The sequence below is a fragment of the Cyprinus carpio genome, chromosome B6 (assembly GCF_018340385.1).
Source record: "Cyprinus carpio isolate SPL01 chromosome B6, ASM1834038v1, whole genome shotgun sequence".
Classification (NCBI taxonomy): Eukaryota; Metazoa; Chordata; class Actinopteri; order Cypriniformes; family Cyprinidae; genus Cyprinus; species Cyprinus carpio.
Genome location: NC_056602.1, coordinates 27,350,975 through 27,365,589, shown reverse-complemented (window position 1 = coordinate 27,365,589; position 14,615 = coordinate 27,350,975). Strand labels below are relative to the sequence as shown.

The following is a 14,615-nucleotide window of genomic DNA, read 5'->3' as shown; positions in this document are numbered from 1 at the left end:
GGGTTGCCAGATTGAGGACACACAACAGGAATAAGCACAAGTGACAATAGGAGTCGACAAGCTTTAGACTGTTAACTGATGAGTTGATTTATCCACAATTAAATACGCCTCTGATCGGTCATAGAGCTTTTTAGATGGATGCCGGAGCTTTTTAGGGTAGAATCTTTGATCTCTGATCTAGTCCATTTTTTGGCTTCCACAACTGCAATGTGCTGTGTTTTCCTCCAACTGGCCAACCGGGGTGTCCAAACCCTATTGGGTAAATTGGCAGTAGGCGGAGTCGCACAGTGACATTCCGATACAGAACACATATTTCAAAACAAAACACCAGGCTGTAGCATAAAACAAGTATGTGTAACTGAGTTTTATAAATATCTGCAAATGTGTTATGGTATTTTTATCATTTAGTATTGTCAAAAAATTACATACAGCACTTTTAATCCTGTTCTGTATACACACAGTTCAGTAATATACAGGAGTGACAATTCCAAATGAATTGACTACCAGTAATAACAATCACATTTACAGATATTCTACACAGTGTGTACGGAACCGAACTAAAGAACTAGTTTTGAATTATGTATTTAAATATGTATCAGAATTTGTTTGTTTTTTTCTGTATGTGCGGTGCAAGAAAACACAGAGTACGTTTTGACTCATTAGTGTTGCCAGATCTTGCTAAAAAAGAAACAGTAAAACAAATAAGAACAAGCCCATAATAAACTCAAATCCAAATGCATTATCTTGCAAATTAGTCACATGCCAAAACACAGCGAACTGCACTTGCTTATTAATCAATAAACTGGATCGCTTTATGAGCCAAGCCCAAAGACTCTAAATAAGCATCGCTTATAATAATTGTACATGGCAACCCTTCAAGAATGCAAGCAGACTTCACGAAACATCATGGCTCTATCGATGGTGGTTTAGTTAAAATCACAGAAAATAAAGAGGTTGCTGTAACTATGGTTACCATGTGTCAATCATCACAGTTTCAGGAGTGATTGTTATATACACACAAAACAATAATTTAGAGGATTCACTCCTGTATTTAAATGTGATTGTCACTTTACAGTGTGTGTGTGTGTGGCAGTTATTATTATTAAAGGACACATTGCAAGGATAGTGTAAAGCACAAGGGTTTTCACAAACAAAAGCATCTGTTTATAAAGGCAGATCCAGTGAGTCAAACTGACCTGGCTTATTTGAGACCCACCAAACGAATCTTATGCATTCCTGTTTCTGCTTCTCACAGGAGACCAGCGCTCCCAGAGCAAACTGCAATAAGATGATAATGATGTTCACAGACGGTGGCGAGGATCGCGCTCAAGACATCTTTGAGAAATATAACTGGCCAAACAAAACAGTGAGTCGAGGCGATTAAATTCAAAACATGCCTGTGTTTCCATCTGTGTGGTAATGACCTTCAGTGACAAGCCGATTTTCTGTCCTCCCTAAAACAGAAAATAGCATGACAACAAAATCACAATATCAATATCAGAATATTTTGATATTTGTAGCAATGTGGAACTTTAAGGGACTACTCTGTATTTTTAGAGCCTTTTGCTACAGATCTAATAAACCGTCTTCGCTCCACAGGTGAGAGTTTTCACGTTCTCAGTGGGGCAGCACAACTATGACGTCACTCCTCTGCAGTGGATCGCCTGTGCCAACAAGGGTAAGAGAGTGAGAATGTAGATTTGGTTCAAAAATCTGAACTTTTCAGCTGTTCAACTGCATCTGTACTTCTGTACATCTGTGTTAGGCACAATATGGAGTATCATGGCAGGAACACAATGCAGCACCCTAGAAACTGTATATCAGTGTTCTAAAAATGTGAAGAACACCCCTGCAAGCACATTTTAAATATCATGGCAACTTGCAAAAAAAAAAAAAACTCAGCCCAAATTAAGTGCATCGCAAAACCCTAGAAACCACATAGCAATGTGTTAAAATGTTAAGTACAGTTTGGCAAACACATAGTAACACACTTACATCCATCCACAATTCTCTAGCTATAGTGGCTACTCTTTTAAACTTCCGAGGTTAGCTGGGGGAGTCTCCCAATACATATGTTCATCAATCATGCAGTGAGATGCGGTTGTAACAGCAAAATATCATGGTTTATTAATCGCAATTTTCAGTTTACTTTCAAAAAATAAAAAAACACTTCAAACCCCCCCACCCATGATTATGACAAGTTAGCCCAGTGATCAAACATTAAACATAAAATTTCCTCATATACTGAAATTAAATATGGCTCCTACACTAGCAACCAGCCAAAACATTGTGGAGGCAAAATTCACTCATATTTTCTTCTGTTACTTTTAGTAGCGGCTGTTGCACAATGACTCAGAAAGTGGCTTGTCTAATCAGATTTTATAGTTCACCTCAAAATAAATAATTTGCTGTTAATTTCTTCACCCCCAGGGCATCCAAGATGTTAGTGACTTTTTTCTTCAGTAGATTTTTAGTTGAAACGGTGCTCCATTTTTGAGATTGAAAAAAGCATAGCAAGAAACACAAAATGAATACCCGTGGCTCCTAACGATATACAGTATTGTGGTCTTATGAAGTGATACGATTGGTCTGTGCAAGAAACTGAACATTATTTACAACATTACAAGCCATCCGGAGTGATGCCAGTTCACAAAAGAATCATTCTTTTGAACTACTACTTTTTTTAGTGAACTAGCTGAGTCAGTTCACCAAATACTAAACAACCTTAAAAAACACAACAAACCACACCAAAAAAAACAACACAAAAAATCAAAAATAAAATCTCTCTTTCTATATGATGAATGAACTCTTTCAGCGCTCCAGTTCCTCCAACAGTCACTGAACTGAGAAAAGTTAGACTCAAGACTGACTGAAGACCATGATATGTGCGAAATTAAAATTTTTATGGTTTCTCTTGGTTTATGTAAAATGGTGAACTGTTGAGACTTGTTTATTCACTTTAAGCATATAAAACATTATTAGGTGCTTTAATAATTATGTATACATTTTGTCATTGCATGATTACGTAAACAAACTAGAAGGATTGAATCTGAATGAACCAGTTTGCAGAAAAGAATCAGATTTCTCCATTGTCTGAGGCTCTGGATTACAGGTAATAATGCTGTAAATAATGTTCAGTTTCTTGCACAGATAGATCGTTTCACTTCATAAGACCGCAATACATCGTCAGGAGCCACGGTTATTATTCTGTGTTCCTTGATATGTTTTTAGCACAGCCGCTGACTTGCATTTTATGAATCACCAATAACCAAGGTTTCAGCTTACTGTTCTACTCAAGAAAAAAGTCACTTAAATCTCGGATGGCCCGAGGGTGAGTAAATTAACATCAAATTTTCTTTTTTGGGTGAACTATACCTTTGAAGCCAAAACTGTCTATTTTCTAAACACACTGAGAGCTTGCATGTAATCCTGGTCAACAGCGCTCAAGTAATGTTGACCTATCTGACCTAACAAGTTAATTCCAGGCCTGTAGAGCAAACACTCTCCCTCTCAGCTCTGTCTTAACAATCATCCCTCTCCAGCTCTCTGATTAGTTAATGACGAACGGTAGCAGAACACTTCAGAGACCCCCGCCGCCCTCCCTTCCTTATAATTAATTAGCCAAAGTGGAACTGCCGTTGCAGCGATAACCACGTCCGCAACTTCTCGGCGTCTCCAGCCAAAAGCGCTTCCACTTAAGGATTAGCCCTCCGTGCGGCCGTGTTCTCTGCTGTAATGACTGGCAGTGAGGGGACGGAGTCTGGCACAGCAAGCAAGACGCTTTTCTCAGCGGACTCCATCTCCACCGCAGGCTTTCATTTCGCTCGCCGATATCACAAAGCAGCAGAGGAACGCCCCTGACACCCTCACAAAGCCCACATCCACGTCCGCGGCTCTCCCTGTGCTGTAGAATGCGTGTTCGACAGCGTATCTGACTCAAAGCATTCGCAGCCACTGCTAGGTTCGTTCAAAAAGCAACAGTAGTGTGCATACGCCACGTTTCCTCCTCTGAACGTACGCAGAGCACTCTTTGATGGGCTTGTTAAGATGCGGATTGCATCGGATTGTCTGCGTCTTATTGTTTGGTTGTTCATGTCGCCCGGAGACAATTGGATTCAGCGTTTTGTAATCATGACCAAGTCAAGGGATCAGACTAGTGGCAACAATGAGAGACATGTTTGTTTGACACGGTTTAGCGCGTGTTGTCACTCCACCGGCTGTCTCTCAGCGAGCTCGTTCACACTCCGCTGACACAAACAAAGTCTCATATGGCCGCCACTGAATCAGAGCCAATTCCAGGTCTCTTTGATTCCCGGAGACTCACATTGATTTGATTAGATTCCTTCTAGCGTGCTGATTGGTTTGACCCTCAGACATCTTCTGAACACTTTTTTTTTTAGTTTTAGTTTTTATACTCTAATTCTCTTGACTTTGATATGCTTTTAAAGACTTTTAAATTATTTCTGATTCATTAACTGAACTAGATTTGACTTCCTTATCTGCAGTCGTTTTAGGGCCGTCGCCTTCTTAAAGAGATGTTACGGGTTCAACAGCTTTATCTAATCCAACATTTGTGACATGATGGCAGTTACCAAAGAAAGTCATTTTGATTCATCCCTTTGTTTTAGGGGACAGTTTGAGTATAAACCTATTAAAACAATAGAAAAGTACTACATATTTTGTTTGAAAAGTGAGAGGAAGGGAAAAAATTATAATAAAATACTATTTATTGAATGTGTTGCACACTGTATTTATGAATGAATATTTAGTCAAAGAAAATGAATATCTATTAATGTATTTTCAGTTTTGACAACACTTTTATTCACATTCTTTCATCTGCTTAAACCATAGTAATTTTTTTAAATTATAAAAATGTTATGTTCACGTAATTGTGATATTGTGTGGGGAAAAAATAACAAATTTATTTTTAATTTTATTAATTTATTTATTTCTTAAATGTAGTTGGCCGTCAGATTTTGGGGACATTATTGACCCATTACAACAGTATTACCAAAAAAGTATATTTTGTTTGAAACAGTTTGATTAGAGAAATGAAACAAAAATGTTTTGTTAAATTCATTTTTATTAAATTTTAATAGATTTATTTTTAATGTATTAAATTACTATTTATTAAATATTTAATAAATATTTGTTAACGTGTGCACAGTATTTATTTGTCAATGAATATTTATTAAAGGAAAATATTAGTTAAAGAAAAATAAATATTTATTAATACATTTCTGTTTTGACAAAACATCTAACCATAGTGTGTGTGTGTGTGTGTGTGTGTGTGTGTGTGTGTGTGTGTGTGTGTGTGTGTGTGTGTGTGTGTGTATATATATATATATATATTCCATTATAAAAATTCTGTTCACCTAATTTTCATATTGTGATTTAAATTTATTTTATTATTTATTCAAAATATTTAAAAAGAGAAAAGAGAGGCAAAAAGGAAGAGAATGTGTTTTTGAACCTTGAACCAGGTAAAAACATTGTATTACACCAAATACAGAAAATAATGTTATTTTTAGCATCGTCATATGACCCCTGTGCATGGCCCTGTTTACTTTCATTATAAGTGAATTACTAGTTTAAAAGAGCTGATCAGAATGACTCAGTTATTTTCTTTGGTACCCTGACATTATGCCTCAAATGTTGATAGAGCCTATCATATATTGAACCAATGACATTTCTTTAGTTAGATGCCAGATTGCAAGAAAACCACAGACATATCCTGCTAGCCACTCACAGCCCGTGGTGATGTGAACTCTACACCCAGCCTCTGCGTTAATGATGGTTTCGACTCAAATGAGCCACAGAATGTTGGTCCTGAAGTTATCGAGAATGAAATTGTTCAGTGACCTTTACAGCAATAACAGCAGACTGAGCGAAGGCTGAACTGATTTCATGTTCATTCGAATGATTTCAGCCACGTTTGTGTTTTCAGCCCACAGATAATTAGAAAAACACATGGTACCTGTTTAGAAAATATATATTCAAAACTATTACGTCAATACAAATCCGTCTGTATTGTCAACCAAAAATGGCTGTTTCAAGATTTTATCGATTCTGATGAAAATTATAAAATAAAATTCATACTAATTATAACAACAAAATTCTTTCCTATTCAAAAACCAAATAAAAACATCAAACATGTTTACAATTAGTTACATAAACATGTTTACAATTAGTTATTATTATGCTATGGAATAACGATAGTAGTTAGATTTTTAATCAATAAAAACAAACACACAAAATATCTAAAATAACAATTCAAATACACTAACTTTAAAATATTTAAAAATATGTAAGCATTAATTTTTGTGTGTGTGTGTGTGTGTTGAGAGAAAATGGCTGTAAGTTTGAAGTAGCAATCTGAAGTTTCTTGACTCTAAACACTTTGAGGACGACACCTCAGATGTTGTGCTCTTTGTTCAGACACTCTTGTGTTGACCCTGTCTGTGTGTCCAGCCTCTGAATGCTCAATGAATCTCACAGAACAAACCACAGCACAGCACATTCTCTGGCTAACATATGCATAGCATTTGGTCAGTTTGTCTGCATGCTGGAATATTATGCATGTTGCTAAACTATAAATTAAACATGTAAGCGTGACAAAATAGCTCTCACAAAAAAATCACTTCTACAATTGATAAACTACATTTATCATTAACAATTAGCCACAGTGAATTCTCCTGCAAAACTGCTTTAGGTTTGTGTCAAACCCAAGGTAGTTAAATATAATTTTGCAGGTTTGTCTGTTCTGACACAGACCCCTAAAGCTGTTGCCTAGTTAGTCACCTAACTGCTCAACAATCAACAATATGTCAACATTAACCAGCCCTGTTATTGGTTTATGTTTGTTTCTGAACAGGTTACTACTTTGAGATCCCTTCCATCGGAGCCATAAGGATCAACACACAGGTTTGTCATTTCTACTACTTCTTACTTCACATTTATACACATACAACACTGTTTAAAAGTTTGGGGTCAGTAGTATGTTTTTAAGAAGTTAGTTTGTTTAGTCAGCAAGAATGCATTAAAAGTGACAGTAAAGACATTTATAATGTTACAAAAGAGTTCTATTTCCAATCATTTGTTCTTTTGAACTTCCTATTCATCATATAATCCTGAAAAATAGATCCACATTTTCCAAAAAAAGAAATATTTGTTGAGCAGCAAATGAGCGTATTAGAATGATTTCTGAAGGATCATGTGACACTGAAGACTGGAGTACACTCTTAAAAATAAAGGTGCTTCACGATGCCATAGAAGAACCTTTTTTGTCTAAGTGGTTCCATAAAGAACCTTTAACATCTGATTAACCTTTCTGTCTCACAAAAGCTTCTTTGTGGCAAAAGAAGGTTCTTCAGATTATAAAAAGGTAAGAAAGAGATGGTTCTTTAAAGAACCTTAGACTGAATGGTTCTTTGTGGAAACAAAAAAATGGTTCTTCTATGGCATCGCTGTGAAGAACCTTTTAAGTACCTTTATTTTTAAAAAGTGTAATGATGCTGAAAATTCAGCTTTGATCACAGAAATAAATTACGTTTTTACATATATTCAAATAGTAAACAGTTATTTAAATTGTGATAATATTTCACATATTTTACTGTTTTTACCATATTTTTTATCAAATAAATAAATAAACCCTAACCTAAGCCTTAGTGAGCAGAAGAGACTTCTTTCAACTATGTTAAAAATCTGTATAGTATATATAGTTTGGGGTTAGTATGATTTTTTTATGTTTTTAAGGCACATATATGTATATTATCTATATTTATACAGTATTATCTGTATTTTAACTCATTTAAGAGGTGTTTTTAGGCATGACATCAAGTAGAGTAGCTAAAAGCCTTTCAATGGTGGTAAAATCACTGTAGCGCATTGCCTCGAGTCACTCATTTCTTTCTAAAAACAGCAACAACAGCCATGTAAAAAGACAATACTGATGCATTCAAATGAATCACAATAAACAGTTTATCTTCAGCTGGTATGCATTCACAGGTGTGCTCATGTCAGCTTCAAAAGTGATTTTCCGTTTTAACTCTTTCCCTGCCAGCATTTTTTTTAAAAGTTGCCAGCGATTTTGATGATTTTCACTAAAATTTTATGGCCTACAGTATATTTTGCTGTAGGAATATTTGAATATGCGATACATCAAAATAAAGATCAAAGCCTCTACTTTTAAACAAAAAAGCATTCTTTTTTTATCAACACTTGAATATAGGTAGGTTTCATAAAAATTTATAATTTTGAGCAAAAAGGTGAGAAAATCAATTTTTTATCAAAAACTACATCTGGAATATATTTAGTACGGTTATCAAAGCATAAATCCAGTAAGTCGCTTCCATCAACACCTCAAAAGCTTGCACAGCCATATACCACTTCCCGGATCATCATTTTACTCTGTAACATTATGCAGTTTTTATTTATATGCTGTCTATTGCCGATGATCGCATTATTTATCATATGCATCTGTTTACATTAGAGATCACTAGTTTGTTTTTGTTCGGGAGGTTTTGTACTCTTTCAGAAGATGTGTAATAGCGCCCCTGAGTGTATAACAGTGAAAACACGAAAAGCCATAAAAACTCGACAATGGCGGGGAAAGAGTTAATAAAGCCTCTATACATTAATTCAGTTCACGCTAAGTTCATTCAGCTTCTTGAGCTTTGAAGCTCTGTGGTGTTATCATGATTTAGAGATATATATGTCACGCTAGAAAGCATAGAGAGAACTATAAAGATGAACGGATAAAGCGAATACAGACTTCTATATTTAGCGTCAGTAAGATTCAAATGGGGCTGTGATTTCTCTAATCCACTTCCATACAGTTTTCATTATCCTCCAGCAATCTTTCCCGAGGCCCACGAAACCCGGCGCAATAGCATCGCTCTTCCCCAAAAGCAATCAGTCCAATTTCCCACCTCTTCTGTGTGATTCTTCAGCACTCTTCACTGGCATCTCGGCCTTTCTTCTTTATCTCCTCTCTATCACCTTTCACTATCTGTCCCGCTCTTTTCCAATCCAGTTTAGCTTTATTCATTTGTGTCTGCTCCTCCCTCTTTCTCCCCCGGCGTGTGTCGAACCTCCCGCAGGCGAGCTGATCAGGTGCTTGAATAGACCATCAGCTGTTCCATTAGGCTGAGAGTAATTTTTGCATTCAGAGAACTGCCACTTATTCTAATAGCCTGCGTGAGACAGGTGTGGGCGCGTAACTGTATATATCGCCAGCAGCGGCCGCCACACCTGTGCACCTCCTCACCACCTCCTCTCCTGTCACATGCTGTTACCTCCGAGAGCCGTGGACTAAAATAACCGCCAACTGCACTTCCACAGCAGTCGCTCGCAGATGCTGGTGGATTTCTGACAGGAAAAACTATCCAACCTGCACAAAAGTTCCTCTAATTAATGGATGAAAGTTGCTTGAAGAAAATTCCAAAGACAAGTCTAATTATTATTATAGTTCGTTTCACAAAACACATGGTTGTAAAGCAGCTCATCAGAAAATCATGATGTAGAGGTTCATATTATCTTGATATCTTCATGCTTTATTTAGCAGATTATATCTGGCCGATAATATAGTTTACATTGTGCAATGATCCATTGAGGCAGTTATTATTTTGTGTAAATTAGGGTTAACTAAAACCATAAAAAAAGATTGTTACATGAAATAAAATACACTGAAAAATACAATTTATTTTCTTTTATTTTTATTTCGGTTAGTAAAGCAACATTTCTCATTTTCATTCAGTTTAACTTTGTTAAAAACTAAAAATCTAATAAAAAAATAAATTAAAAAAACTGCATAGACATTAAAAAAATAATAAAAATGACAAAAAACTAAAGAAAAATTACTGAACTTTACATTTAAAATGAAAATGGAAGATATAAAAATAAATTCAAAATATTTATAAAAACTATAATACATAATATATATTTTTTAATTATAATACTATAATTTAGCTGAAAAAAAAGCATTGATTTATTTAAAAAGATATATTACTGATGCCATACTTTAGAACGGTAGTGTATATAGGATTATTTTGTCATATAATACATTTATGCTTAATATGAATTACTCACATGCTGTTTGGATAAATTCTCAGGCTGTTCGTGTGATTAGAAAGCCATTGAGTTGATTGTGAAAGTGTTCAACTGGAAAAAGCTTCTGCCTTTACCTTTACTCTCTACCTGTATAACCTTAAAGTGTCACATTGTTATGTATAATGAGATCAGTATGAATATGAATGCAGCGCCTTTTTAATTGAGTTCATGAACGTTTATGGACAGAATGGAAATCTACAAGCGAATCTGTGCGGCGGCCTGCTGTGTCGCTGCTCTTTATCCCCTCGTACCGCAGAGACCGCCATTACCGGCCCACCGCTGTTTACCTTTCTCTTTTCTCCCGCGTGAAAAGGTCTGCCTGTCATCGTCTCTGCTGAAATGTGTCCCCACGGCACGTTAAACGGTGTTTTAGCGAGCTAATAATAGAATAGGTTACGCTTGTCAGCATTTCCATGTTCCAGCAAGAAATAAAAGTGGCCTAATGCTGCAGTTTCATCAAAAGGCCACACTTACACAAGCTGCTGGCTTTCAGAGAGACAAAATATTCCCCACATGAGCTTCTGGCCCTCCATTAGCTGTGTTAAGACGCTGAACCTGGAAGATTGCATTATTAAATGTGTTTTCTCTGCCCGGCATTGACAGAGTGGTGAAAGGTTCGGGTGAATCTCATGAAATGTCACAATAAACAGGAAAAAATAAATTATATTTTGTGTAAAAAAAAATGTCACAACAAACATGGACATTTTAGGAAATTTGAAAAATGTTTAATAAAAATGTATAATAATAATTGAAAACTGAATAATAAAATATAATAAAACATAGACATTTCTATAGTTAAGTATATTTAGGATTTATTTAGAATTATCTTAATTATTTAAATATTAATTATTTTAGATGCAAGTGTGTGTGTTTATTTATTTATTTACATATATTGAATTTGGTAATTTCATATACATATATATATTTCTGTTTGGATTTTTATTTATTTCAGTTATATTCTTAGTACTTTATTACTTCAACTTAAACTTTATATATATATTCCCCCCCCAACTAAATGGAAATTTCCAAAAATAAGACTCATTTCCTTTTTTTATAGATATGTAGATAGTAATCTATAATATATATAATTATCTAATATATTATGAAATAAAATTGTGTGTGTATATATATATATATATATATATATATATATATATATATATATATATATATATATATATATATATATATATATATATATATATATATATATGTGTGTGTGTATGTGTGTATACATATATATAACTCCTCCCCCCCACTAAACAGAACCCTAAAATAAGCCTCATTTTCCTTCTTTTTTTTTTTTGACCCCATTCTTTCAGACAGTTTTGGTGAGGTTCACTTCTTTGAATAATTAACCTCCCGAAGAGTGTTGTGTTGAAAACAGAATTGTCATTTATAAACGTGTGCTTACGGCGACCCAACAAGTGCCGTCCTGTGGCAGCCCACCCTAGCCCTCCAGAGCGAGAATGTGCTTTCTAACAGCTGTAATATGCTTTAATAGCTGCTTTATGATGATTTGTTACGGCTGGAAGTGCCTCTGTGCAGCTGGCTTTACTGGCCCCTCGGGCGGACGCTTTAACAGCGTGCTTTATGTAATGGAGCGGCGAGTCGCAGTCGTTTGCTTTATGACAGAGGGAGGTGTGGACTCCTGCCTTTAGTGTCGCACTTGCAGAGCTCAGAGTGTTATTAGTTGTAACCTGTTGAGAATGCTTCGTTTCTGGCCGTGTTTGTTGTAAAACTGAGCTGCACTACAGTTCTTGTGATATATGTGTTGAATTCTTTGTGTGTTTTTTGTTATCAGGAGTATTTGGATGTTCTTGGACGGCCAATGGTGCTGGCCGGTGAACGGGCTAAACAAGTGCAGTGGACCAATGTTTACCAGGATGCTCTGGTATGAAAGATTTCCATCATCATCATCATCATCTTCATCATCAACTCAAAATTGCACTGTATATTTTTGAATATGGCCAATGGATCAGCCTGCACAGAATCTGAGCCACAGCAAAGAATAGGAATCGTTGCACAGAGATTTTACTCACTTTTAGACTGAGAACTGCAAAATAGCATATTGACAATAAAAAGTTGGATTTTATTGCATTTCTATTGCACTGCAGGCTGTCTAATTCACAAATAAATCCACTGATTGGTGCGATTCTTTCGAGTGATTCACCGGAATAGAACAGTCTGAATCAGTCAGATGACTCACTTTCGGAGTGGATCATCTTGGACGACTCACTCACTGAACCGCAGGTGTTATGTTAAGTCTGACTCATAAACTTTTTGAGATAAATGTTCATTTGTAAGGTTAGTAAAACTTTATTTTAAGTCTACTTACTGACTGGTTGGGCAAAGTGTTCTTAAATATTCATATGCACAACAGAGTTCTATTAAAATAAGTGTTTTGTTTATAAACTGTGGAAGAAAATGCTATTAGTTATTGTTTAGCACGTTAGGGGTTTACCGCACCCCGCTGCAAGAACTGCATCTTTAGGAAACACTGAAATGCACAGACACATGCCGCTATTCATTGATTTGAGACTGAGAAACTGTTTCAGATTGGATTGTTAGTGGCTGCCACTGACTGTGATATTGTTCATTCTTTGTTTTCTTTCCAGAATGCACAAATTTGAATCTCCACAGCTAGTTTGCTTTGTCATTGACCATATAATTTTACTACGAGTTGGACGGCGGTCTTATGCGGCAGCCTTTTATTCATGTGTGCAGTGTACTGTGAACTTCCTTTAGTTCACAGCCATAAAAACAAACATTTTATATGGCAGTATATGTTTTTGTTTTGTTTTTTACAGGGTTTGGGTCTCGTCATTACTGGCACAATGCCAGTCTTCAATCTCACCACTGACGGAGACTCCAAAGTAAGTCGTGAGAAGATTCCTGTAAATAAACAGCTAGTACTTTGTTTTTTGTACCCCCGCAGGATGAAACAAATGATGCATTATGGAGTTTTTGCATTATTAGTGTGATCACGTTCCAGTTTTAATTCTTAGCATGTTCCCTAACTGACACTGACAAACTGTTTGAGAGCGGCATGTTTCACAATGGTGTTGAATGCATATTGAATAGGGCTTGACTTTGAAGACGCACAAGGGCGTTTGAGTGTGATTCAAAGTTGGGTTTGAAGTTTAATATCATAAATAGTGCATGCAGATGTATTTGAGCATATAAACAATAGTTCAACTGTATGAATGTTGTTCAGTTACACAATCATATTTATCAGGCAAAACAATTCACAAACAGTATTTTGTTGAACAATATATTTCACATTATTTATGACCCTGGAGCACAAAAGCAGTCTTAAGTCGCTGGGGTATATTTGTAGGAATAGCCAAAAAAACATTGTATGGGTCAAAATTATAGATTTTTCTTTTATGCCAAAAATCATTAGGATATTAAATAAAGATCATGTTCCATGGAGATATTTTTTAAATTTCCTACCATAAATATATCAAAACGTTATTTTTGATTAGTAATATGCATTGCTAAGAATTCATTTGGACAAATTTAAAGTTGATTTTCTCAGTATTTAAATTTTTTTGCACCCTCAGATTCCAGATTTTCAAATAGTTGTATCTTGGCCAAACATTGTCCTATCATAATAAACCATACATCAATTGAAAGCTTATTTATTCGGCTTTCATGTGATGTATAAATCTCAATTTGGAAAAATTGGCACTTAAGACTGTATTTGTGGTCCAGGGTCACATATGTTTAATCATTTTCTCAGAATTTGGACAATTTCTGTTCATAAATATTTCGATTATTTTTTTTTTTATCAAAATAAAATAAAATTATTATAATATTTAGTATTTTACATTTGACCACCTTCTTGTTGTCAATTTTTAACAAAATATGTCCAAAATTAGCAAGGTTATCTAAATAATTTGTTTTAATATTTACAGAATTTTGGTTTTTTATATATATATATATATATATGTGTGTGTGTGTGTGTGTGTGTGTGTGTGTGTGTGTGTGTGTGTGTGTGTGTGTGTGTGTGTGTGTGTGTACTGTATGTGTGTGTGTGTATATAAATAAATGTAAATAAATGTAAAATAACATTTCCATTCATTCCAGGCTATTATATATACTAATGGAATTGAAAGATGAATTAACATTTATTAACAGCATTTGGGTTTTGTAGCCTATATGTAAAATGCATTTATTATAATTGCCTTGAATGAAGTTGGCATCAGTTCCATGACTTCTATTTCCAGGTAAACTGTATTTTAAACATTGTCTGTTTGGCTGGATGGTTCAGAATTGCATCAGTAGTGTTTGCACACATCTTTAATTTGTGCACTGACGGATGAGTAACCTTTCCATTAGATGATCAACTGTCCTGCCAGTGTGACTGATAAATGCAGAGCGCATTATAATTCAACACACTGCCTGTCGTCACATATCGGTTATTTTTCCTGGAGGCACATTCGCTTCTCGCTTTATTTGCTCTTCAATTTATGTCCTAAGCAGATGCCATCTTACCAAAG

The 14,615-nt window shown here is 35.3% G+C and overlaps 1 protein-coding gene across 1 annotated transcript in view; it reads left to right on the top strand.

The window, feature by feature from the left end:
* Positions 1 to 14,615, top strand: part of LOC109092019 (voltage-dependent calcium channel subunit alpha-2/delta-2-like) — a 213,912-nt gene that overhangs the window by 176,332 nt on the left and 22,965 nt on the right. The window contains exons 12-16 of the mRNA XM_042726581.1: positions 1,256 to 1,366; positions 1,600 to 1,678; positions 6,875 to 6,924; positions 11,915 to 12,004; positions 12,921 to 12,986. Of these exons, the coding sequence (XP_042582515.1) occupies positions 1,256 to 1,366; positions 1,600 to 1,678; positions 6,875 to 6,924; positions 11,915 to 12,004; positions 12,921 to 12,986 (396 nt within the window). The remainder of the gene's footprint in view (positions 1 to 1,255; positions 1,367 to 1,599; positions 1,679 to 6,874; positions 6,925 to 11,914; positions 12,005 to 12,920; positions 12,987 to 14,615) is intronic.